At 37.8% G+C, this 27,670-nt stretch overlaps 2 protein-coding genes and 1 pseudogene across 4 annotated transcripts; 1 reads left to right on the top strand and 2 right to left on the bottom strand.

Annotated features, from left to right (window-relative positions):
* Positions 1–1,466: 1,466 nt before the first annotated feature.
* Positions 1,467–7,167, bottom strand: LOC143848318 (uncharacterized). 3 transcript variants are annotated; one of them, XM_077357229.1, is made up of 9 exons: positions 7,017–7,090; positions 6,704–6,770; positions 6,164–6,580; positions 4,504–4,575; positions 3,413–3,477; positions 3,061–3,217; positions 2,656–2,736; positions 2,438–2,527; positions 1,467–1,872 (listed from the first exon to the last, which is right to left on the bottom strand). In XM_077357229.1, exons 3-9 carry the CDS (start codon positions 6,443–6,445, stop codon positions 1,747–1,749), a joined length of 873 nt encoding a protein of 290 aa, XP_077213344.1. In that variant the 5' UTR covers positions 6,446–6,580; positions 6,704–6,770; positions 7,017–7,090; the 3' UTR covers positions 1,467–1,746. The 3 variants fall into 3 exon arrangements, with proteins under 3 accessions (XP_077213344.1, XP_077213343.1, XP_077213345.1); XM_077357228.1 differs by lacking the exon at positions 6,704–6,770 and having other exon boundaries at positions 7,017–7,167; XM_077357230.1 differs by lacking the exon at positions 6,704–6,770 and having other exon boundaries at positions 6,164–6,461; positions 7,017–7,145.
* Positions 7,168–14,423: 7,256 nt separating this feature from the next.
* LOC143847778 (GDA1/CD39 nucleoside phosphatase family protein) lies at positions 14,424–27,584 on the bottom strand. The gene is made up of 8 exons (XM_077356543.1): positions 26,796–27,584; positions 25,588–25,700; positions 24,494–24,601; positions 17,486–17,540; positions 15,800–15,982; positions 15,579–15,676; positions 15,210–15,406; positions 14,424–14,893 (listed from the first exon to the last, which is right to left on the bottom strand). The coding sequence occupies exons 1-8, from the start codon at positions 27,412–27,414 to the stop codon at positions 14,626–14,628; spliced, it is 1,641 nt and encodes a 546-aa protein (XP_077212658.1). The 5' UTR covers positions 27,415–27,584; the 3' UTR covers positions 14,424–14,625.
* LOC143848825 (autophagy-related protein 8C-like pseudogene) lies at positions 18,219–18,595 on the top strand (annotated as a pseudogene).
* Positions 27,585–27,670: the final 86 nt, after the last annotated feature.

The raw sequence follows: 27,670 nt of genomic DNA, 5'->3' as shown, positions 1-27,670 counted from the left end.
TTTTATCTTTGATTCACACACGGACAGGAAGGCATTGCTTCCCAACAATGTAAACATGAATTTTACTTGGAAAAACAATGTAGAAGGGTTAATCGTGTACAACAGTAAGACTTAGGACATTCCAATGGAAGGGAATTTTTGCTGATTAGTCCCTATTTAGCAGTACTACTTTTAGAAAATATTTGCTAAAAGGTCCCTAAAACTCATCTACGTCAACTTGCTCGGTTAATATTCTAAAATGGGAAATTTACTCCCTAACCCCTTTAATCCATTTGGCTTATTTTGATTTCCCACTTTTCCAATATTCTCTTCAAAAATCTTGTAAAACCCTTCAAAGTTGTTAACGTTTTATCCCATTTTGACTTTCCCTTTGACATTCTCCCTCTAAATTATATCCCCTCTTAAATCATTGAAATAAATTTACATAGAAATAATTTTCCATCGGAGATATTTTCTTGCAATCCAACCGGAATAGGAATTTCTTGGAAAAGTTTGAAACCAAAAATATTCCTAAAATTTCTTACTTTATTTATCCATGAAGAAAAGATAACTCAAACTGACCCTATTTAATTTATTTTAGAGGGATTTTCAATTTATTTAAAATGATTTTTTTGTTGGAGGATTTTTTACTAGAATATTGGAAGAGGTAATATTTTTGCTTATTTCCTAGTTATTTATCGAAAATATTGGAAGGGAAATCTAAAAACGGATTAAATGAGTTTTAAAGGGGGGGGGGGGGGGGGGCGTAAATTTTCCATTTTAAAATTTTTAACGGATAAAATATTTTTTCCGTTAATTGGTGAGTTTTAGGGACCTTTTAGCAAATATTTTCTAAAAGTAGGACTGCTAAGATAATATGCTTTTGTTAGGGACTAATAAGCAATTATTTTGCCGTGCAGGAACTAATCAGCAAAAATCCCAATAATAATAGACAAGTTTGTGCAATTATTTAAACATGGTAGTGCCAATATCAGTAGCCAGAAGATATCGCGGGGAGAACCTGTTCTTACATTCTAATCTAAGTTAACTAATCAAACACATGCACTTGACCTTCCATGCATTTATCTCAACCATTAATTTTTTTTCCTCCACAGAATATGATGAAAAAGAAACAATCAGAGAGCCATTTGTTCCCGTGTTCGGTTCACACCAACAACAAAAAATCAGCTGAAAAACACCTATTTCATACCCAGGAACATGGTTTGAAATTTCGGACCGAAATTTTGGATTTCGGTCAACACTGACACCGAAATCCGAAATATCCGAAAAGTACAAAATTTCGCTCGGAATTTCGGAAATTTCTTATAATTTCGGCGAAATATCACATAACATATTAATTTTTTATTCCTCTACAAAATTTCGGACCAAAAAAATGACATTTCGAGCATCTTTACTCAATTTCGACCGAAATTTCAAACCATGCCCAGGAGGAGCTTAGATACAGATACAGAGAGGAATTCGCCAGATACAGTCACAATCATGTATAAATAAATCAATTAAGATAGCTGAAGACAAGTATGAGGTGGTTTTATTCACTGCTGCTAAGATAATTAGCACCTAGAAACCACACCCAAATCCCATAAATATGTACATAAGAAAAAGCTCTCAACAAGAATTACACCATCTGAGACATCCATGTTAAAATACATAGTACTAGTAAGCGACATTTTTCCCTTGATTTATTTTACCTCTGCTAAAGTTGCTGGAAACTAAAGTTGTACAGCTTAAGGGAGAGTTGAGTAGTTACTATTGAAGTGGTTCCTCGCGAGGAGCTGCAGCAAGGCCTGGTGCTATTGTAAATTGCAGACCTCTTCTTTGCCCCGACTGCAATACAAAAGCAACTTCTGTTGTTGCTGCCAACGCGTCTGCTTCCTGATCAAAAGAAAATCACGAGGCGATAGTGAGTAAAGTTTCAAAACAAGTAGGAGTTATTAAAGAATTTTATCATGAAGGGCTACAAATAACCATCTAAGACAACTACAGTTTTGCAGATTATTTCATGCTTGTGTTTATAAAAGCGTAGGATATCCAGAATGAGAAATGACAGCTGCAAACTTAATTAAATCGATTGAGCTTATAGAGGGGGCCAGATTGGAGATATCAGTAGGAGCAAAACCTGGTTGGGAAATGGAAATGGAAAGTAGAGCTGGAGCAAGAGTGAGACTCCAGAATGGGAGAAGTCTTGGGTCAAAAATGATTGCTACCAAGGTTGAGTGAGATCCCATAAAGTGAAAAATTTTGCACTAGGATCTTCACCACCACATGACCAAACCAACATATTCCCACTAACAATATACCTTCTATGGAAAAAGTAAATAACCATGAGAGGTAGAACTTACATATGACCATACTAGGAAACTACAGATGCCTTCCCTACGTACTAAGTTAAATAACACCCTTAAAGAAAAGAGAAAAGTGTAAAGAGTGTGGTTATAACCTGTCTTTGCCTTCGACGGTTCAATATACTGATGGCCCATGCCATGATGTAGCATGGTAATAGAAACCCAGCAACACGCAGCAAGAAAAGCTGTTCAAAGATTTTTTTAAAAAATCATCATAGACTGCAATCTCCAAGACATATAAAGCAAGAAAAATAAAAAAACAATTAAAGGAAAGATTTAAGGGTGAAAGTCTGAGTTTCTTAATCACACTTACAGAGAAAAAAGCAGAAGCGTCACCATTCTCATCAGCATTGGTGATGCTCAATGCATGCCTCAGGAGTAGAAGGGCCATTAACTGCATCAAGGCAAAACCAGTAAGGATTAAGGACTTAGACCAGGCCAAAGGACACGACAAAATTATATCAGAACACAAGGTGTACAATTTGTATCTAATCATTCAAATCGAAAATAATCCCAGCAGAAATCCAGAATGAGCAGCCGGAAAACCAATGTTCATGCCTGCTAAGCAATGGAAATATATGTATTTCTCTAACTTTAATCCATCTATATACTTATGTAAACATAGCATTTTGGCTATTCATTAGAAATTCAGAATCTATGGAGATCATTTGTACTTAAAGTAACACACAGGCAGCTACAGTGCAACAATAAGGCTTACAATCAGAGCAGCAGAGCGGCAAAATGCAGCACCACTTGCATTTGTAGCGGCATAGTCGTCGTATTCAGCTTCCAGAAAATGGCGTTCGGCAGCTGCCATTGCCAGGAGCCGAGGGTCACGCAAATCCAACGGAGTTCCTGAGATGGTCCAACCTCCACTGCAAGTGCAAGCCAAAAAAGAAAGTTAAGAAATAACATTAATCAAGCTGGAGTCTTCAACCAATAATAACTAAAGAGATATTTCTAGTTCATGATGAATTGATGACTATAAAGAAAATATTAAACACAAAGTTTAAAACCATCATCTCAAAGCCTAACCAGAAAATGGAAGCATTTTAACATATTTAACTTGCCTGATATCAATGGTGGTATCGTCAGGAGCTCGTGGGGGTGGAGCAATATACCCAGGGCTGTAAGCCTGTTGCCATAGAATGCAAGACATCACAATCAGTTACTTGGATAGGAAGATATTCTACTGAAACAAAATTACGATGATAAATAAATTCCGGGCATTTATAGTACAGATTGAAGAATTATCACTTCAGCATAATATAATATCCCATAATACAAGATAGCATCACAAACTGCACTACGATTTGGTGAGTAAAACTTACAATACCACAACTGAACAAGGTAATGACAGCAGTTCAAGGAGCTAAAATGTATAACAACTTCCAAGTATATTAATATCATAGATAATGTAATATGAATTTATACTTTTACAGGAAAACCCGACAACAACAGTTAAACTAAAGACAATAACCATATTAATAACCCAACTTTTATAAATAAATATAAAAGGACACAATTGATAACAACTAAGACACAAATATCGTTAGTGGGGAACAAGAAAAAAATGCAAATACTGTTCAAGTCTTGAACTGTAGTACCAGTTCCATGATATAAATAAGATCTAATATATGCTTGCCATGACTATGGAGTGCTTAGTCCATAAATCCAAATAAATGGAAATAAAAAATAGAAACCCCAGTTTAAGAAGAAAATTGATAAAGAAAATAAGAAATAAAGCTCCTCCAAAAGATAGAGTCAGAAAAGTATGTGCCGCCAGATCTTTTGGTGTAGCATTTCTTTTTAAATCCCACTCATCAATAAAGAATTCCACCTCAAAACACAAACACACATGTATACAAGGTCATACACTCGATAAAAAGAAGAGCCAAACAATGATGTTGCATGTTTCTAACGATTAACAGAGTTTTTATTCATTTTAATACTAAACGAGAGGTCATTGATCAAAAGCCACCATATCACAACTAGGCTGTTCGCAGATATGAGAAAGATACTGAAGAAGGCATAAACAAATTTGTACATAAAAACGACTATTTATATTTTCTAGGTAAATTTATAAAGATAGACTAAGAGAATTAAAATCTGCAACAATTGTGGCTTGAAGCATTAAAAATTGGAAGAACTGCTGACTAACCTGATGGCAGATCTCACAAGTTATATCTCCTTTCTCATTGCACCATCGCTGCACACATTTCCTGTGGGCAAACTGGACAAGGCACATGTCTCAATTCAGTCCTCCATATGAGCAATAAATCACTTGAATGCAATAAGGAATCAAAACACAATCCATCACGAAAAAGGTGTAACAAAATACAACAAAAAATTGCATTTCTATGCCAGTTCTTGCAAAAAATACAGCAGATTTAAAATGCAATCAGAATACCTTTGTATTCAATGTTAACCCCACCAAGCATATAAAATTCAGAGGAGTTTGGCAACTTCTTTTCCAGAAGGATATATACAAAGAGATAATTATGTTGTTCATAGTGACTATTAGTGATATATACAGAAGTTGGTTGAATCCATAAGACCCGAACATTACTGGACAGGATTTTAGCACAGCAGCTAGGCCCGACCATGTCCATAGGATCCATATCCTAAGGTCTGAAATTATTTCATATCATGACCCAGACATGTTTTAAGCCATTTATGTCTTCTTCTTTTTTTAAATGGTAAGTCAAATATATTAAAAAGAAGGGGAAGCACGAGGAGGACCCCCAGAGGAATACAAGGGAAAAAATAAGGAAAAATACAAACCTCAGGGAGGAAAAAAATCAAAACTTTCTAACTTCAATCTATCAAGCCCAGATCTCGCCAAAGAATCCGCCTCGCAATTTGCAGATCTTCTAACATGATTAAAGACAATAGAAGAGCCCTCAACAAGATCAGAGATTTCATAAAAAAACGACCAAAATCTCCAAGGTGGCGACACAAACCCACGGAGCCACCTAACCACATTGAGTGAATCCCCCTCCACAATAGTAGAATCAATAAGGTCTCTAACATGATTTATGTCTATTCATGAAGGGTATTTTGGCAACATTTAAAAACCTTAACTCAAAACCATAAACACCCTCCCTCTCTCGATTTCTTGACTCTTAACTTCCCTAACGCTAAGTCCTAACTGTGTATAACGTAAGTAGGGCCTAGGACACTCCGATAGATGGTCCGATTCAAAATACATCTTGATTTAAACTCAGAAAGTAAGATTCAAAAAGAACTGCAAAAAGAATTCAACCGAAAGCGATTTGAACGGATCATGACCAAGACAGGTGGATCCATTGACACCCCTTATTACTGAAGTCAAACAAATTTGTTTGTTAACCCCATCTATGAGGAGGGATTTTATCCATACCTCAAGAATAAGAAGGAATAGCACCTTCTTGGAATTAATAAAATGTCTAGAGTAGACACAAACATGACGAGTTAAGCAAGTGTTTTACTCCAACAAAACAACCCAGCCAGTGTATACACCTGAGAACAAAATTTCAATGTTAAGCCGACATCCACCAGCTTAATTGCCAACAAAGAGAATCGAATCCACAACTCAATCCATTTCAGAAGTAAAATAATTGAGGAGACAATGAATAGCCTCAACATGGAGGTATTTCTCCAGAAACTATATCAAACTAAAGCATCCCTCGTGGGCTAAGTCCAAGGTTAGAAAATCACAAACATATACCCCCAAAAGACGTTAGAATCAATTTAATTACAGCAAAACGTTGCATGAAAATCTACAAATTAACCAAATTTCACAACTATACTTTAAAGGGAAAGGATTAAAAGAAAGAAACCTTCAAACTGCCACTGCAAGCACAAGGGGTCTCAAGGTTCTTGATGTGGTCTTCCTCCTGGCAAATACGACATTCTACAGTCTGAATAAGTGGTTCTTCCTCCTCAGAGGCCCCACCTTCCTCTATCCTCTTATCATCTCCCATCGTTGGAGAAACAGATGTAACTGCGCTATTTGAGCAAGAGCTCTCTCCAGGGAGTTCCAGAGCCTCAGTGCCATTTTGGGATTCTAAGGTCACAGGTGTTATGAGACGATCAACACACACAACCACATGATCTCCCATTCCTTAACAAAACTTGCTGGCCAACAAAATATAAGAAGCAATCTCAATTCAACTGATTCTTTGCCTCAATGAAAGAACACGGATAACAATGTACAGTCAAGTCAAGGATAACAATCTATGACCAGATTCACCTTGCTGCAAGCAGGAAAAAAAATGAAAAAACGTTAATTTCTGCATAAGAAAGCAGAAACGCATATCCATTGGCTAAAAAAAATACGAAAAATCCCAAATAATATTCACTTTCGGAAAAAAACTTACTAATACAGCGAATTTTTCCTCTAGAAACCCAAACCTAACAAATTCCCCAACCAAAACATGATTTTTTCTGGAAGAGAGAGAGAGAGAGAGAGAGAGAGAGAGAGAGAGAGAGAGAATCATCACAAAACATAAAAATCAACTTCAAAAATACGAAAATCTACAAAGAATACCATCGGAAAATCAAATCTCCAAAATGAAAACCTAGAAACCCTCGATCTTCGTCAAATTAACACCAAATCGAAGGTTTTTTCCGCAGAATCAATTGCATATAATTCAAAACGAATGAGAAATAACCGAATTCGAATCTACGTACCTTAAAAGCTCTCAATCGCGTGGTCAAAAATTAGGTTTGAAAATTCCCAATCCCCTCTCTCTGTTGAAAGCTCTTCTTAGAAAAAAGACACGGAATGGCGAAGCAAAAGAGGAACTCCATTTTATAGCTTTCTTATCAGCGTTTTAGGCTCGGAAACTCCGAGCCTATAGCCTCGGTAACGTCCATTAAACGTCTGTAAGGGACTTAGCCGCTTCGGTCTTCAAATAGACACTAACGGACGTTACTTCGGTGGAAGTGTTCCGTTTCATTTCCCCGCGTCGCCCCACGTTCTCCACAAAAATGTCTTTTTTATAAGGGGCATGACTTCAATGCTTTTTGACGTCAGATCACGTTAAGAGTGGGGCGCATTATCCTAAAGAGGAGTGAAAAAATCATCTCCATATTTTTAAAAGGGAAATGTTACCAGCACTATTGTATTTTTATGATCACACTCCTTACTTTATTAAAAGTACTGTATGGCCCACACCATAGGATGATCCAAACCGTCCATGTCTTGGAACACAACATAAATAGGTTATGCCTCAAAAATGATTTCCATAGGATGATCCTAGCCCTCCAATCTATAAGGTTTTCATAATATCCAATTCTTCTACAGATCGGATGGTTAGGATCAACCTATGGAAATGATTTTTTGGGGCACAACCTATTTAGGCTGTGGCACAGCTAATGGATGCTTTGGATCATCCTATGGTGCGGGGCATATGGTACTTTTAATAAAGTGAGGAGTGTGATCATCAAAATACAATAGTGCTGATAACATTTCCCTTTTTAAATTCAAACAACAAAAAATAAAAGGGCAATGTTATTAGCACCAACGTTTTAAATTTTGTTTCGGATTTCGGTCAAAACCGAAACCGAAACGTTCCGAAACTGAAATTCCCGAAACATACTAAATTTCAGTCAAAAATTTGGAAATTCCAGTCGACATTTCAATATAATATTATTATTTTATTCCTTTACGGAATTTCAGTCGGAAGAAAATTCAGTAGTTTCGATAAATTCTACCCAATTTCGACAGAAATTTCGATTCCGGTGAATCCCAAAATTTAAAACCTTGATCAGCACAACCATATTTTAATATTTGCACAAACCAAGCTGTCCTTTCTTCTTTAATTGGCTCGTGAGAGCTCTTTGAGAAATGTAATAACCTTTTGACAGCTATTTAAATACTAAAAAACAGGATGGCTTGAGAAAATATCAAAATATGATTGTGCTCAGGGGTGACGGCACTTGTAAGGGAAGGGGGGCAATTGCCCCCCTTAATTTTTTGGGAAAGAACAAATATACCTTTATTGGTGAATGTCATCGAATGCAGAAAACAGATGAAAGGGCACCCCATTGGTGATTGTCACTGAATCCATTTATTGTTCTTTGACTTATACAAGTTATAAATGCACATTGGTCCCGTTCTACCAGTGGGGTTTGCAAGAGAATTTAACATTCCACTTTTTTAGGAATGATAGACTGAAGGGCACCCTTGCAAAAACCAGCTCCAAGGGCACCCCCATTGGTCCAATCTTAAGAAAGTGATCCAGTTTCTCACTTTCTTAAGATTGGACCGATGGAGGCGCCCTTGTAGCTGGTTTTTGTATGCCGCACTTCATTCTATCATTCCTCACTTGAATATGTTTTGTTCTCCAGAACAAGATTGAAATATATAGCCAAGGGCATTTTAGCCGAAGTGATGTTTACGTTGCTGGTGATGGAATATATAGAGGATTTTTTTTGGAAACTATAATATTACTTTCATTTGTTTGGAGAAAAAAAATTACTATAATTTTTGCCCCCCTTGTGCAAAATTTCTGCCATCGCCCCTGATTGTGCTTATATCATTCTTTAATTGGCTGTTGCATGTGAGAGCAGCCACACAGGCTCACTTTTCAGCGGATTTCGTCTTCATTCACAAGGTGGCTGCTCTCACATGCAGCAGCCCATCTGCGAAATGTCTTCTGTGATATTTTAGTAAATCCCATAAAAAATATGTGCTTAAAAGATTATTTCAAATGGCCTGAGGAGAACCTTTTACCATGAGAGGCACGTGAGAACCTTGGCCAATGTCTCTGTACTTATATATGACAAACTATGAAAAATCACTCCCTTTGAATTTTTCTAAACAAAGATCATTGGAATAGTAGTCTGCTCTAAAAAAAGGAATACACTAGCTCTCTGGGTGGTTGCACAAAAGTCAGGCCGACTTAGGGGTTTCCATGGATTTTGGGTGTTACATCTTCAAAACCCTTTGTTCTTGCCAATATAACATTAGAATCTTAGAAGACTTATGACTCTGGATGTCTCATGGTTGTCTTTTGACATGGTATGCCAGGAAACACCCAACAAAATCCAAGCAAAAAGTCAGAAGAATTTTCTTAGAAGTGATGCTTTTTATGTCTCTCTCATTCTCTTATCTCTCTATACCGGTAATGATACCCCATACTACTCTACGAGGTTGAAAACCAAACAGTACTTACCACTATCGTATGTGGCATCTACATGGCCTGTCTTCTCCCTGTTAACTTCTTACACTACTACTCTACGAGTTAAAAACCTACAACCAAACTAGACATGATTGGAAACCATGAAAAAATATTTCATGGAATATTAGTGAGGCCACTTGTGAAAGATGAGCAAACGGACAGAGACTTGAGAGTTTGGAGTGAGAGGAAAAATGGAAAAAAAAGGGGATTTGCTAGCGAATTGTCTCCATTCACGAGATGACTGGTCTGAAGTGCGACAGACTAGCCACGAAAAGCCTTTTGGGATGGACGCTAGCAAATCCCCCAAAAAAAAAAAACAAAAAAAAACAAACCAATTTGAAACAGCATATTTTTTCACTTTTCAAGGGTGGTACTTCCACCGTACAAAGGCCTTATTGTTGTAACTTGTAAGCCCTTACACCGTATGATTTCTCAGTAACTTTGGTTTTACAAGGGTGGGCCCCATCATAATTAAACCCCACTCAAACCCAAAAAAACCAAACAGAGTCGCAAGGATGAGAGAAGAGGTGACGTTATCATTTGAGCGGTTCGGAAAGTCTTTAGCTTCGGGTGGGCCCCACCAGCTTAGGCTCGTTAAACGCCCATGGAGAATACTTTCCAAGAAATTGCACGGAAGGGCCTTGGCGTTCTCTGCATTGACCGTTTCCTTTTGTTCGACTCTCAAGTCTCTGGATACTTTCCTACAAGAAGCTTCTGGGCCCACCTACCTCATATCAGCCTCACCTCCTATCGGAAGATCCTAACCGTTCGATCGAGGGCCAGCAGAACTGAAGGTTAAGCAAAATTGATTAGAAGCACTACAATCGAATGGCTAAGATTGTTCGATTAGGATGATTTTCATGCTATTACATCTATAGATTCTATACCAGAAAAAGTGATTCTCAAGTCCCTAGTAGAGAATTCATTGTACAGCATGGGCCCACTGCCATATGTATGATGATAGGGTACATATATATTGTGGGCCATCACAAGTTCTCCCTATAGCCCTTATCCCATGCTTCTAGACCTTTAATCAACCCGGATTAAATAAGTGTCTTTTAAGATGTATTTAAATGATTAAATCACCCACTCTTACAATCAAGGTTTTAAATTTGGGTTTCGGTTTCGGTTTCGGTCATAAGCAAAACGGAAAATATTTCTATTTCGGTATAAAATTTCTACCAAGATTTTTAAAAATCACAAAAGCTTTTCGGTATAAAATCATGGCCAAGACTCATGTAAGATGATGATTCATCACTGGGTTTTTTGAAAAAACATCATTCTCTTCTTTTTTGCTAGTGAAATTGATTTTTGCCAAGGTTTCTATCAAAATGTCAAAATGTCGACATCTTGACAAATATTTTGCTTTTTTTACCCGAAAAGTTGCGTGGTTTGCATAGTTTAATAAAAGTTACCTTTTTTTAGGTAGCAAACGAAATTGAAATATTTCGGCCGAAAAGAAATGTTCAGGCCAAAATTTAAAATCATGCCTGCGGTTGAGATATCTGTTTGGGATTGGACCCGGATCTACTAGGTCGCCCTATAATGGTCCATCAAATCAACGATCCCGATCACCAATCATATATTCCATGTGTGCAAGAAGTCAACAAGTCACGACTGTCTACGTTCGTCGAGCAGAGAACGTCTTGCCTGCCAATCTCTTTAAAAAAATTTACTAGCTGGCCAAAACTTAAAAATGACATAAAATATATTATTTAAAGTTAATAATTAAACAATTAAATTGAATATATCTTCGGAGACTATGATGATGTATAGTACATAAAAAATAATCTTTATGATAATGCATTCGAGATTATGATTATGAATGATGATGGGACATCCTAGTTTGGAAGTTTCAATATTAAATATTGATAAAAATTCAAAATTGCAGGCCATTTGTTTGGAATAAAGAGAAATTATATGATGCCAAGCCGTCAAGTCCCTTGAATGTGGTACCTCAAAAGTACCACCCTTAATATTTGATCCAACAGCAGCCTCTTAAAAAGTATGCTGATGTTATATAAATTATCATGGGAGGTACTGTTTTGACGGTACTTGACGGTTGGGCATCTTATAAAAACTTTGTAGTAAAAATAAAGTATTAAACAAGTTCAAGAAATGGGGAAACTTATGAAAAATGCATTTTATATGTGAAATGACAGATAGAGGCACCATTATGCGATTCACATCCGCCTAGCAACGAAAAGTCCAAAAGACCAAATGACATCTTCTTCTTCTCTATTTTTTCCGTCTTTTCATCTCCACCACCTCCGCAACTCAGAAATGGAAGAAGGAGGGGGAAGAAGACAAGAGGAGAAAGAGGAAGTTGAAGAAGAAAAAGGGGGAAAGAAGGAAACAGAAGAATGGGCGCTGGAAAAATTGAAAAGTGCCGGAAAAATGGAAGTTGCCAGAAAAATAAGCAAGAAGAGGAGGAGGAAGAACGAGAAAAGAGCAATCGACACCGAAAAAAATAGAGGACGCCGGAAAAAATATAGGGTGCCAGGAAAAATAAAAGAAAAAAAGAGGAAGAAGGAAAAGTTGGAGTTGACTAGGAAAAAGTTGAGATCCATTCGGTCAAAGTTGGGGTCAACTCGGGACTCGAGAAAACTTAAACACCATTGTTGCCGATGCTCGATTCCATATTTTTTTCTCAATTAACATAACTCAAACTTTTGAACTCATCCATTTTATTTGGAAACCCATACTAAACAAAAAAACAAAAAAACAAAAGAACTTTATAAATTGGTCCACAAGAAATTATACCATGAAATGCTATATAAACACGTAAAGGTCGTACGACAGAAGTACCACCCTTGATATTTAATCCAACAGCGGCTGATGGATCAAATATCAAGTATGAGATGATGAGTACGTGTTTATATTGGCCTTCGTGATATAGTTTCTCACTGGTACCTTCTATTTTAGTTTTATAAAATTGTGATTAAATTTTAAAGATTTATAATTCTCAACATGCTTTAAACGGTCAAGGAAGTGTGGATATCATTTCCCTAACTATTTGTCTACTTTTTTTTTTCTCCCACACGAACCCAACACAGAATTCATTATATGGAAATGAAATGAAATTTCCATTCTAAGTTTAGGAGTTTTTATACGGTGCTGGAGCGTGAATTCCAGTGCAGGCTATACATCAGAAGCACCGCGCTTGATATTTGATCCAACAGCGATCTGGATCAAATATCAAGGTGGTGCCCCCCACTGGACTTCACGCTGGGGCATCATAGAATTTCTCCCAACTTCAGTATTTCCACTCCCTATGTTAGACTTTTCTTAAAAGGGATTTGCTAGGGACCATCACACAAAGCATTTTGCAGACCGGCTGTTGCATGAGAGAGCAGCCACATAGGAAGAATTAAATGAATAAGACAGAAAAGTGATCGGATAATTTAAATGAATAAGAAAAAAAAAGTGATCCTATGTGGCTGCTCTCTCATGCAACAGTCTGTCCGCAAAATGCCTTCTGTGATGGTCCCTAGTAAATTCCATTTCCACCCATTTTTCTATCGTTCCATGGAAACGTCAGGAAATATCATTTCCGAGAGTGAGGAAATACTTTTTTTTTTGAAATGGTGAAAAATATCATAAAAAGAACAGGGGGGGGACCGAGATGGACCACACCCGAGAATACAGGAAACAAGAAAATACTATTTACATATACCATTAAAAGATCACATAAACAGATTGTTTGGCATGTTTGTGATAAGAAATAAAAGAAACTGTTCCCTCTTGCAATATATTACATTCTAATTCTGTGAAACAAAAAAAAGTTACAGTAGAAAGAATTTAGTATTGCAGGCCGCTTTCGTCTCTCAGTGTCAGTGTCAGCCCAGCAGAGTGCTTTCGCCGTTTGTGTTCTTTCCGCTCTCTACGCATTCCTGAAGAATTTGACGACTGTTTGTAGTCGATCAATGCGTCCGCTGCAGCCATAGCCGGCTAGCTGCAGGCAAGTCCTTTACACCTTGCCTATGTATCTCGGCTTGGGCCCAGCCCAGCCTTGTAGTTGTAGCCCGCTCATAAAATTGAAAAGTTTATCTTCCTCCGACATATTCTGAAGTATTGCGCTATTTACCTGTGAGTGGTATTATTGGAGTGATCCTTTGGTGGGAAATGTTCTACATTTTAGATAATGAAAGCATTCCATTACTACAAACCCAAAGAAATACGACCTCTATGAGATATCCATCTTAATATTTGAATTTCATATATAGAAGAATTGTTAGATCGTTTTTCGAGAAAAGGTGCCCTCCACCGATCAAATAAGGAAAAATTATCCTTTTTTTTTCGTACTCTTTCATAACATAAATATCGGAAAGAGGCTTCCGGTGTGAAAGAAAAAAAAAAAAAAAAAAAAAGGGTTTGAAGCGTAGAGGGCTGGCTACTGCCATGCCAAAGATCCCATCATCTTTCTCTGCTCTTTCCTTCCCCTCCACAAGTTCGGCCAACGGTCCAAAGATAGAAATCATTGTAATATTCTCAAACAGAGATGATGGGATTTGATTTTTTATTATTATTTATGATTTACCGCCATCGAGGTTAATTTCACCAGTTTCTTCAACCAAATATTTTTGGTAGGCTTGTTTTTCCATAAAATGAGAGAAATTTCCTCTAGGATTTGAAATCTTGATGGTCCAAATGATATTTCCTTCTATTATTTTCCTCTTTTAACAGGATCCATACGTTCTATGGCTTACAATGGAAATGCTGTGATTCAACTCAGCCTCGTTGGCGTGATCTTCGTTAAAAGAATCATCTGTAGTGTGGCCACCAGCTGAACCGCTATGATCTATGAAGTTGGATAACAAAGGGTAACAGAACTTTTTTTAACATTATATCCTTTCCCTGTTACAGAACTCTAAAGTCTTCACCTAAAAATCCCCATCAAGAACAGAACATCTGAGAAAATGCCCTTTGCCTAAAATAATAGATACAGCAAGCTTCTATAAATACAAGGGAGACAGTTAGTTCTTCTGTACTGTAACTGTAAATAGAGAATGGCAGGCCTCAGCCTCCCATGAATATGACAACATACTAAATGTACCAAAAAATGAAATACAGAAGTGATACAGTTATATACCATTTCATCATCTCGAGAGTAATCATCTGTTGACACGGGTAACAATGTAACGCCCTTTCTCCAGATCATATACTGTCTTCAACTGTGGTTTTCTCCATTTCGAAACTGACCATGCCGATAAAACCACTACGGCCAAAACAATGAAAAGAGATAGCAGTGCAGATGAATCATCACTGATGACATTAATCCAATCTGAGTCTTCTTCCTCCAAATCTGTTGTTTTTTGCAATATGAAAGCTCCCAAAGCCCAGTCAAGTGGGATATCCCTCACCTCATTTGCAAAACTAATCCTGCACGAGAAGGTGCTTATATAATCAAATGAAACACTGAAAATGTAAGGATATCGCGCTTATTTCATAGAGATCTTGTAGTTTGAGAACCCTTTCAAACAAAGGAACCTTCACTAAGGTTAAAAGAATCAGGGCCTTCATGCAATAGGGCAGTGGTTAAATTGCAAAAAGTTATATAAAAGTGCTGAAAATATTTAATCTTGCTTGTATCATGAAATTATTTGAAACCCAGACAACGGGAAGTAAAAATATTCAGACAACTAATAACTGAGACGACAAAATTCTGAGATTGAGGTAAAGAAAAACCAATCAATACCTGTCATCATTCAAAGCAACTCCAAGACTGTCATGGAGTAGGGCCACAATATACGCTGAAGAGAAACAATAACGTTGCAAATCTTCATCATCATGAGTGTGATATCTTTTCTTCAGATTAATCCAATCGTCTTCACAAAATTGTTGTCCAGACGCGATCAGATTGGAAAGAATTGCCGTCGGGGGCAACCCAAAGAACTAGCAGGAATTAAGAAACAAAAACGGAACATTCAAAACAGGATTTTTGCTTGTCTAAAAAGGAGGCTTAAAATTCTAGAAAATGGAGACATATTGCTCCTAAAGAAGTTCAGGCCACATAAATAGTTTAAAGTCGGGTAGAGCCAACTAGAGGATAGAAAGTTCACAGTACCTTTGTTGTAAAGAAGAAATTCTCCGTGGCCAAGAATTTTCCTCGTAGCTCCGGTACGAATGTTGATCCTATATGGCAGTGCTGATACAAGCATTCATCTGCATAGTATATGGAAAGAGGGTCACTATTTTTATTCGTCTTACAACATATACATATCGACAAAAAAGATGTCCACTGAAGAGAGGTGATGAAAATTTGAACTCAGAAAATAAAACACACACCTTTTCCCTTCTGTAAGAGCATCAGAGCAGCAGATCTACACTCTGAGAAGTTACCCCATGCATGAACAGTAGGATTATTCGCGTCCAAAACACCAGCAGAGAGCTTCAATGATTCCTCACCATGTAAATATCCTCTAGGAGTACACGGATCTTTAAATATTCCCTCCTGAACTGAATCTGCAGCTGCATTTTAGGAACTTTGAATGATTACTTTTTGTACCAGCATCATTATATCTATATTTACATATTCCTAACCATACTTCACATGCACAGATGTACAGATGTTATCCACAGATCTACGAAAGTTATCAACATGCTAATTGATAGAAATATGGATAGATTCCACGATGAATGTACAATTATACACATGTATTAAAGACTAATGAAACTCTCAAGTTTCTCTCACTCATCATTGAAGATCTCAGTACAGTAGTTAAATGGTTCATTTGGAGGTGCTCAAAAGTGTAATTCTTTAGTCATGACTCCTGAGTGAGAGAAGGGAGTACTAATAGGTCAGTTATCAACTGGATGGAATTTTGATGGGGATACTCCACCATAACAAGACTAAAAAACATTTGAGATGAACCCCTTGTTGTTGGCTGAAGCTTGCCTTTATCAGCAGTAAGCAGGGGAACACCGGACATGTAAAATATGCGTGGGTATTCTCAGCAAGGGGTGTAAAGTGATACTTTCCTTTGCAAAGCCTCCTAGGAAACATGATTAAAACAAGTCCTGGGTTGGCTTCTTAAAGCAAGAGAAAACTGCTGAACACACTTTTTTGCTCAATGATTTAGATTAAGAGAGACTCCCTTAAAGCTAACAGCTACCTTACAGTAAGCTCCAACTCAGTGGTTGTCCCCCAAATACCAAGAAACGGTATACATCTCTCCAGCATCTACTTTAATAATTTGTTGTGATAGCAGACAATGGAGTCAAATTTAGTGTAATGATAAAGTGGCATTACTGTATTTTGATATTATTGTCGAGCAAAATAAATTTACCCCGCAGAAAAGAATATTCATGAAAATGAGTGTAAATACAGACACTCAGCCTTTATTGCTAAGTTGCAAGCTTCACTAAACAAAACTAAAGGCTTAACGACACTCTATGGAAATGAATTGTGGAAAGCAGAAGGATGAAATTGTACAGAAAATAGGGAACAAATGTTTGAACATTTCCAGTACTGTTATCTGAAAAATCTAAGGATTCAATCCATGTGGTTATATGATACCCAGATACAGACACAGAAACGGACACAAACATGGGAACAGAGATATAACTCAGAATTTTGCAGAAGGTAGAATATAGACATGGATAGAGTATCGTGTCACACCGGACACGGTACGTTGGGCCTCTAAAACATGTCCAAGTATCATATCCATGCAGTCAACAATCCAAAGACAAAAGTATACTTTAAGCACAAATGACCAGCACCTTGTTGGAATGAAATGCAATTTTTCAGAACAATATAATCTAGGTGTTCAGACTTCAGAGGAACTCGATAAAAGTGTGTGAGTAGTCTTTGTATGAGGGGCAATCTCTACCCCACTGTAATTTGTTGTTCTTTCTGTTTCAATAAAGTTGAACCTTAAAGTTTCAAATAATAATAATAATAATGTTCAGAGTTACAAGAAGGGTAAAAGAATTTCATCATTCACTTGGGTCAGAAACTGCATACCAACTTACATAATTTTAGGTCTCTCGAAATGAGCAATTTGTGTAACGATTCGTATGCGACGTTCTGCAAAAAAACCATAAATAATGAGCCATTAGTACATAATAGCACCTCCATAAAGAAATTAAAAAAAAAACAGATTTCAGACACCACACAAAGATAAATTACATTGACAATGAAAGGGATGGGTTGACTAGTGAAGTCAAATTCATCAGAAACTGAATAAAACAAATTAAGTAGCTAAAAGAAGAAAAAAAACAAATAAAGTAGCTAAAAGAAGAAAAAAAACAAATTAAGTAGCTAAAAGAAGAAGAAAAACAAATTAAGTAGCTAAAAGAAGAAGAAAAACAAATTAAGTAGCTAAAAGAAAGCATGATAAGCTAAAATTCAAGAATATATCATGGTCTGCCAACGATTGCTTATTACTAAATAAAAGTTCAACAACTTGTAATAGATGAAGGCTGATGTCCAAACAAGAATGCCGCTGTACAAAACCAATGCAATGGTACAGGTGTAGAGCCTGGAACAACATCAACCATGAACAGATATAGATACATGAAAAAACACACCCCAAAATCAGATACAAAAAATATTAATTTTAAGGTTTATTCGATTCTAGAAACAAAGGAAAAGAAGAAAAAAAAAAAGATTATATTAAATGAGATAGAAGCAAACAGCATCAGAATTAAAAAATCTGGTGTTGGCAAACTCATCAACGAGAGCAGTCGCTGGAGAAGTCTCACCATGGCCAAAAGTTCCTTCAAGTGGGAACAACATCACAAGAGGAGGCAGCTCATATTAGGGAGAAGTATCCCGACAGAATATCAGTGATCGTTGAGAAGGATGAAACGAGTGACATTCCAGATATCAATTAGAAGAAATGTTTGGTTCCTGCAGATTTGACAGTGGGGTAATTTGTTTGCGTAGTACAGAAAAAGATTAAACAAAGAGCTGAGAAGGCCATTTTCATCTTTGTCCAGAATGTTTTACCTCCCAATACTGATATGATATCTTCAATCTACAAGGAAAACAAGAATGATGATGGTATTCTTTACATGAATCACACTGGCGATAACACATTTGGGGCCCTCTTAAGACAGTCGATGATACCCAATATGTAAATAAAGCCATGGAAGGTGTATATTCTAAGTCATCTCCCAGGATCATGTTTACATTTGTAAATGCTTTCCCTTATTTTTATGTTGAATCGGGAACAACGGATATTTAGATATCGACAGTATCGAAAGAAAAGAGATTACATTAAATGATAGTACATTATATAAATGGGTCCATAGATTGACTTTAGAATATTGCAGCTATGTAATGCATCAGCCAGTACTCACAGTAAAGTAGTGTTCACTACTGACAAATTCATAAAATCTGGTGAACTTAGAACCCCTCCCTCCTTTAAAGTTTAAACACCAAGAGGCCATCGCACATGCCTATACTATTATTTTTTTTTGAATGGTAGCAAGTATATTAAAAAAAGACTGAGGGAGTCCCCCTTTCAGCACAGAAAAATAAAAACAGACTATAGTAATACAATTAGGGCGGGAGAAAATCATAGAGTTCTAAAGCCTGCTGCGATACGCCATCTTTTGCTAACTTATCTGCTACGTCATTAGCAGAGCGTCTCACATGATTAAAAGATACCGGCCGCCCCTGTAGGAGATCTGTAATCTCGTCAAAGAATTTAAGAAAGCGCCACAGGAGAGGCCGAGGTCCCCTGAGCCATCTTATAACATTCAGCGAGTCACCCTCCACAACACATCTGTCTGATGTTCCCCTAACCAAACTTACAATGCCTTGATGCGCAGCCCTTACCTCAGCCTCATTCGAATCAGCTATGCCGATTGGACCAGAAAAAGCCTTCAGGACGACACCATTGCTATCTCGTAATACTCCACCAATCCCTGCAGGGCCTGGGTTGCCCAAGCTTGAACCATCAAAATTTAATTTAACGTGCCCTTCGTAAGGAGGGCTCCAATGCTGAATGGATACCTGCAGGACTTCCTTGCTATGGCACACTACCATCCACCCTTCTCACAGTTCAAATGCCGACACGAAACGGAATAACGGCAAGGCTCTAGCCCAGGAGATCGTAAGCGAAATGACCTTAATAAATAAAAAGAACGGAGATTTAGCTTTCCCATCAAAGATCCGAGAGTTCCTTTCTGTCCATATTCCCATTTGAATCCGGAACTCCGCCACCATCAACGCCTTCCACCGAAAACTTCCAACTCCCAGATGGAGAAGGATCGGACAGCAAATTGTCATGACAGACATCAATTAATCCTAGGGTGGAGGAATCACCCCGATCTTGGCTGCAGCAAATGTCTTTGCCCGATACCACCCCCCGATGTGCCTCCTCAGGGATTGAAAGCACCCAGGATGAATTAACTAGAGCTGTGCAGGCTCCACCGACCGGATCCACCACTTCCCTCTGAAGCAAAATGTCACCTTCCTGAATTCCGTCAACCAGATGGTCCACAGAGGAAACACCTACTGTAACCTCCGCCAGGTTGACCATGAGACGAGAATTTTCACCTTCGTGAATTCCTTCTATGAAAGGATCAAAAGAGGAGACACCAGCGAAAGCCTCCGCTAGATTGACCTTGAGACGAGGGTTTTCTTTTTCTCGCCAATCACCGAGACGAAGAGAGCGGGATTGCGAAATGAGCGATTGATCCCTTAGACCCGATACTTGAAGATTAGGTGAAAATGGGCTATGAACTATTGCAGAAAAGCCCACCAGCTGGGCCTATACTATTATATAAAAATAAAAACAAAATATAAAAAAAACATCATGTTCCTCTACTTTCTAAATGTTAATATATATATATATATATATATATATATATATATATATATATATATATATATGAGAGAGAACATTTCCTACACACTTGTGAAGGTAAGTTACCTACACACTACCTTAAAATACAGTGGGGGCCCACATTGTTTGGGTGATCCAAACAATTCATTTGAATGGTCCTCACATAGATTGGGTGTCCACAAAAAATTAGATCCATAGGATCATCCCAACCCTACGATTTGTGGAGGTAAAATGCACGTGTATAAACCTTCACAAATTAGTCCATTTTGTGCCTCTATAGTTTGAATGGTTAGGATGATCCTATGGATCTGATTTTTTGTGGACACCCTATCTATGTGAGGACCATTCAAATGAATTGTTTGGATCACCCAAACAATGTGGGCCCCCACTGTATTTTAAGGTAGTGTGTAGGTAACTTACCTACACAAGTGTGTAGGAAATGTTCTCTCTCATATATATATGAGAAAAGTGTAGCTACACATACGTGTAGCTAACTTAGCTACACTGACGGCTTAAAATACAGTGGGCCCCACATTGTTTGGGTGATGCAAACCATTCATTTGATGGGCCCTCACATAGATAGGGTGTGCCCAAAAAATCAGCTCCATAGGATGATCCCAACCCTTCAAACTGTGGAGGCAAAAATGGAAGTGTAAAAACCTTCACAAATCTGTCCATTCTTGCCTCCACAGTTTGAAGGGTTGGGATCATCCAATGGAGCTGATTTTTTGGGCACACCCTATCTATGTGAGGTCCTATGAAATGAATGGTTTGGATCACCCAAACAATGTGGGCTCACTGTATTTTAAGCCGTCGGTGTCGCTAAGTTAGCTACACGTATGTGTAGCTACACTTCTCTCTCTCTCTCTCTCTCTCTCTCTCTATATATATATATATATATATATATATATATATATATATATATGAGGAAACTGTTGGTGAGCTTAAGCTCACCAAACTTATGGTGAGCTAGCTTGCCCAATCACATGGGTCCCACATTTTGGGGAGTGATCCAAACCATTCATTTGCAAGGCCTTATCATAGATAGGGGGTGTACCAAAAATCAGCTCCATAGGATCATCCTAACCCCTCCATTTGTGGAGGACAAAAATGGGGCAGATTTGTGTCTGTCCATTTTTGTCCTCCACAAATGGAGGGGTTAGGATGATCCTATGGAGCTGATTTTTGGTACACCCCCCATCTATGTAAGGGACTTTCAAATGAATGGTTTGGATCATCCTAACAAAGTGGGCCCCCATGTGATTGGGCAAGCTAGCTCACCATAAGTTTGGTGAGCTCTCTCTCTCTCTCTCTCTCTCTCTCTCTCTCTCTCTATATATATATATATATATATATATATATATATATATATATATATATATATAAGGAAAAGTGTTGCTACTCGGTCTTGTAGCTAAGCTTATCTACTCGGTCGAGTTAAATACAGTGGGGGTCCACATTGTTTGGGTGATCCAAACCATTCATTTGAAAGCCCCTTACCTAGATAGGGTGTCCACAAAAAATCAGACCCATAGGATGATCCTAACCCATTCAACAGTGGAGGGAAAAATGGGAAAAAATGGAGACAGACATAGTTTGTCCACAAATCTGCCCATTTTTCCGGATCATCCTGTGGGTCTGATTTTTTGTGGACACCCTATCTAGGTAAGGGGCTTTCAAATGAATGGTTTGGATCACCCAAACAATGTGGGCCCCCACTGTATTGAACTCGACCGAGTAGATAAGCTTGGCCACAAGACTGAGTAGCAACACTTTTCCGATAAGCTTGGACACTATATATATATATATATAACAGAATGTGTATACTTGCTCACACAGAGGGAGCTGATACCCGGACTCCCTTGTTTTGGTATTAGCACGCCTCTCTTCACTCATTGGTTGGCACCATAGCTAAATGTATGATGGAAAAAATAAATAAATTATAATGACGAGTATAGAACGTCTCTAGCTAAAAACGATGGATAAAATGCCAAAATTTCACAACAGAAAAATGGTCTGTGAAAAAAACTGGTTTAAAGTGGCAGTGTCGTGCTAATTAAACGTGATAAAAATTACTTATACACACACAAAATTCCAAAATACTTGTCAATACACGTCCTCAAACTCTAAAATTTAAAATAATAACCTTAATTTATTACTTATCCTATTTTATCAACAAAAGTATTATAAAAATTAAAACATTTATGAAAAATATAGCGTGTGTTCACATGGACAAAGGTATAAAAATATAGCGTGCGTTCACATGGACAAAGGGGTCTCAACATCAGCTCTTCACGCAAGAGCTCAGGATGAATTTGAAAAGCACTTATTCTGCTAGATTCATTAAGTGTTTTACTAGCCTAACTGAAAAGAAAATGGAAAACAGAAACAAAACGAAACAAAGGGCAAAAAATCCATGATTTGGTTAACTATTTTAAGATAGATTTTGGAAATTTTGGATAGAACTTTCCATAAAAAAAAAAGGACAGTAGAAAACTGGGTAGGCCTATAATTTTTTTCCCAAGAAAGTTTAGCTCTCTCTCTCTCTCTCTCTCTCTCTCTCTCTCTCTCTCTCGTGCATTACGATCTTTTCGGTCAGCTAGTGCTTGTCAGTCCATGTGATTAAACATGCCTTCTTCTCTATATTTTTCTCCTGAGCTTGGCTTTAGCAAATGGCGAGACCAGCTACCTCCTTTTCTTCTCCTATTACTTTGATACTCTCTTACAAAGCGGGGGATACAAGGAGTGCGAGCGTCGATTTGAAGAGTGCTATAAAGAATGGAGGGAATAACATGAAGGCGACGAGACGAATTGAGAAGAACGCAAGCATCAATGCAAATAGTACAGAGATCAAAGAGAATGAGAAAGATATGAGGTTGTAATAATACAGGCAAACTTTTGATGTCAAGAACCCATCGTGGAATATCATGATCAATAACAAAGCGTGTTATGTAGAGCGGGAATTCCTCTTGACAGGTTCTTCTGCATCGCTTTATCGATCGCTAAGCCATGTAAAAAATCCATGGAATGTTTGTCGGCCTAGTCATGAGACAGGAGGGCAGGAGAGGGAGAGACTTGAGAGGGTTGTGAGGGGAGCATAAAAAGGGGCTGAAATCAAGGGGGAAATAACTCTTTTTTTAAAGGGAAATAACTATTTGTGTAGGAATCTTTTTACCTGTTTTTAGCCCCCTCTCATGCTCTCCCCACTCTCTCCCTCTCAAATCTCCCTCTCCAGCCCGGTGCCTCTCTCACGAGTGGGTAGACCAGCATTTCTTGAATTTTTTTCATGGTTGCAAGCATGTCATAAGAGCGCTTGGCTTCCTGATTCCTTTCTCACACCAACCATCATATTCTTGGAGGTGTTTTTGGCTGCAAAAGACAAGACATATCTCATGATCGAGAGAAAATCCTAAGTTTGAATAACTAAGACTTGCTTGATTTAGAGGCAAAGAAAATGCACTCTCTTCTTCTCGATAAGATTTCGACCAGATTCGTGTGAGAGAAACAGAATCAGTGGCGGATCCCAGAAATTCCCACAGCTCAAGTGAGAATAACTTCATAAAATCAACTGGAATCTACTGGGGATCACGTTTTGAACCTATATCTGGAAGCAACTCTTTTTTTGTTTTTTTTATGACATAGGGTATCCACACCCCAATTTTTAGGGCAGGCTATTCTCAACTGATGCACACAATCACCCGTAAACCATGCGCATCGGGTAAGCCCGGGGGGATTCGAACTCTCGTTAATGGGGAGCATACCCATGACTTTAAGCCAAAGGGCCACACTTGTATGGGTTTGGAAGCAACTCTTTGATGCTAACAACCTCTGTGTTTTTTGGACAATGTTATCAAGTAAAACTACTTAAGGTGCAAATTGAAAGAAATATTAGAATTACCACAGCACCGGGTCTTTGCATGAAAAAACAAAGCAATCACGTGGATTTACTTATGATGCAAATTGAAATAAACATATAGAATTACCAGATTACTAGGTACTTGCACAAAACGGAAAGTGTAAGAAAGAATTAGGATTATATCAACATTGCATTCGAAGTAATACGTCAGAAGACTATAACACAGCTATTTATGTCTAATAGCATATGCAGAAAGTATAAAGTAATCGAAATGAACAAAATATTTGTCAGATTGAAGGAATTGAATTAATTTGGCAGGAATGTCACCTGGCCAAAATGAAGCAAGCTGTGACTATAAAGATTGTAAGTGAATTTCCCGAATTGAATTGTATGTGAGAACTCAGGGGGAACCCGTTCACTTGTAACAAATGTTACCTGAAAATATATTCAGCTATGTAAGACAATAGTAGATATTAAAGCTCTTACTTTCATTGTCCAAAGCAAGGAAAACTACTAACACTATTCAGCAACAGTAAAAGTATGAATGTTAGCATACCTGATACATAGATATACAGACATAAGGCACAAACCAGACATAGTTCTAGCTTTCTAACCAACAGCAAACATTATTTGTTGTTTGTGCAACAAATATCAAACGTACACTAACTTTGATAGATTGTATAGATAGAGCAATATTGTTGGATTAGTTTAGCATATAAAATCTTACAGTTGGAGAATCTATAGCTACTGTTTACGTTATCCTTTACCACATAAATATTGGTTTGGAGACTCATCAAGCATTATATTTAATCAACGGAACCATTACGTGTATAATATACGAAACATATCAATTATTTAGTAAAACAGTAAAGGAACTTCTTTTTTTTGCAATAGAGATTTTATTAAATCGAAGGAGAGACAGAGGTGATTGAAACAAGCAAGAAAAGGGAAAACATACAACAATATACACTACAATTAAGGTGGAAGGAAATCGAAAAATTCCATGGACGCCCGGCACTGGCTAATCTATCTCCCTCACTATTAGTCGATCTTCTATCGTGGTTGAGATACACCTAGCAGCCGCCAATCCGATCCTGAGTCTCCTGAAAAAAGTTGGCAAATCTCCAAGGGAAAGGGCTTTTTTTCCTCAGCCACCTTATCATGTTAAGAGAATCACCTTCCAACAGTTAAGGAACTTTCAAGAAAAATAATCAGAATCCTCCAAATTATTGAAATAATATGGAGCAAAAAAGAAAACTATGTATAGTTACCAAAGCAGACTATGCTTATCCAAGTTATCTTTTACATTAAACTTCACAAGAGATGAGAGAGGACGAATTCTAATGAGTGAAAAGAGGGGGGGGGGGGGGGGGGGGGGGAGGAGAGAGAAGAAGAAAAAAGGTTCAGAAAAGAAACTAAACCTGAGCAGAAGCCCCACCAAGTTCAATTATCCCAGTTGTTTGCTGGGGATCACCTCCAAATGTGCCAAGGGCATAGTTTGCAGCAATCCAAGCATAGATACCTTCATCGGCGCCTACATCGATCATATCATGCACTATTAGGCTTCTCTGTGCGAACTGAAAGTCCGCAAAGAAGCAATATAAACGAAATGGCAAGAATAAAAATGCAGAATGTTATGGAAGACAGAGAGCCAAGTTATGTTCCAGTCTGTATGCAACTGGCATAAGCACTTTGTAGAACATAAAAGGCTGTCAATATCAATAGATTCAAAGCGAATAAATAAAATAAAAAGCGGGTAGTTTATGACCACATCCTGTTTAGGCTAATCAGACATCAGCATAGCTAATAACAAATGGCACCTGACATGCATGTTTAACACCCAAACACAAAACTAACAAATTATTCAAGACATTGTGTCCAGTCTATCTAGCTAAATTATCTAAGAATTGGTGGTTTAGAACAGGAGACTAATCAGTAAATTAATTGATGAATACTGAAAAGATAATTGGACAGGAAATTGCTTTTACTTATTTTAAAAGGTTTTGGGAGCAAATTGCTCTAAGAAATCAATCGATCCAATAACCCACATAATCAACATTCAACAACATAGAGATATGTCCATAAAGTACGAAAGGCATTAATACCTTTTTGATGACGAGTAAAAAAGCAAACAAAGTAGTTAAATCTCAATGCAAGCTTTGGAAAAGCTATGCTAAAAGCCTCTGAAGATTTTTAAAACGAAGAAAACTAAACAATTTCGATCAAAGAATAAGAGTAGAATTTATTCAACCAGTAACTTCTATTACATCATTTTGTGCTTAGTTTTGAAATCTTATTGACATTTTTCAGATATTATAATGCTTTTCAACATGGTTTTCAATGTGTTTAGCATTATTCAATTTGAGCTGCAGCCAAGTATGCATATGCCGATCATGCATGTTTGGAATCATTATGCAAGGGGACAATGCTTTTGCTAATTCTAATCAAGGTTGTTTAGGTCCTATTGGACCAAATCTCATCAACAATTTATATCAACACTTGGACTTAGATGAGTTAGATCACAACATAGATACATTTTTAGCAAAATATATTACAATAAGCACTCATTTCACAAATAGAATTTCTCCAATGAACTTACAAAAGAAAAGAAAAACCACAAATCCCACACCTGTTATGACAGACGCCCAATCATCCTGAAATCGAAAATCCGACGCCCTAAGAACCCATCGGCACGAATCCAATATCCTTTCCCGAATCCCCACATCAAGCATTCGTAGACCCGCGGTCGCCATAAGCCGAACCTCCGTCCCCTCCCAAAATTCTTTCGGAATTTTCCCCTTCCCAAATTCCAAAAGCTCCAACAGGGATTTTCCAGCACTTTCCGGATCCTCCGAAAACGAAGACAAACCCGGATTTACCCTCATTGTCTTTGATCCTCCCTTACTAAAATCCACAACAGGAATTCCCCCCTCCTTCGAAAACTCAAACACGTGGATTCGAGTCCCTGTGCTTCCCCCATCAATAACAATCCCAAACCCTAATTTTGAAAACCCTGGGTTAGATTTAGAACCTCTTGCCACGACGAATAAGTAGAAGAATAAGGCGAATGTTATGGTGAGGGCTGTTGTGATGATACAGAGGTGATTTGATTTTGGGGTTTTTGAATTAGAGGGAGGGAATCGAGAAATTAGGTTGAATCGAGAGGGGTTTGTGCGAGATTGGAGCTTTGATGGATCCATGATTGGATGAAGATCGATCGCCGGTGAACGGGCGTTCGATCGTCGCATCAAAGCTCTGAATTTTAGGGGGAGGAGGGTTAGGGTTAGGGTTTTGCAGAGAGGATTATTGGAGAAGGAGAGAGAGGGCTTATTTATTTTTCAGGGCTTTGCCCTCTCGCTCTCTCTTCTCACCATCTCTCTGCCAGGAAAGGAAGGCCAAAGACTAAAACAAGGCCCCTCTCTGCATTTTTCAACCTTTTAATAAAGTATGGTCCGGGTCGGGTCGGGTCGGCCCGTTTGACCGAAAACCGTCGGGTTCGGTGTC

The sequence above is a fragment of the Tasmannia lanceolata genome, unplaced genomic scaffold, assembly GCF_043159265.1.
Source record: "Tasmannia lanceolata isolate RefF3 unplaced genomic scaffold, GAP_Taslan_0.1 ptg000016l, whole genome shotgun sequence".
Taxonomy (NCBI): Eukaryota; Viridiplantae; Streptophyta; class Magnoliopsida; order Canellales; family Winteraceae; genus Tasmannia; species Tasmannia lanceolata.
The sequence above is the reverse complement of the archived record's forward strand: the minus strand, read 5'-3'. Positions and strand labels throughout refer to the sequence as shown.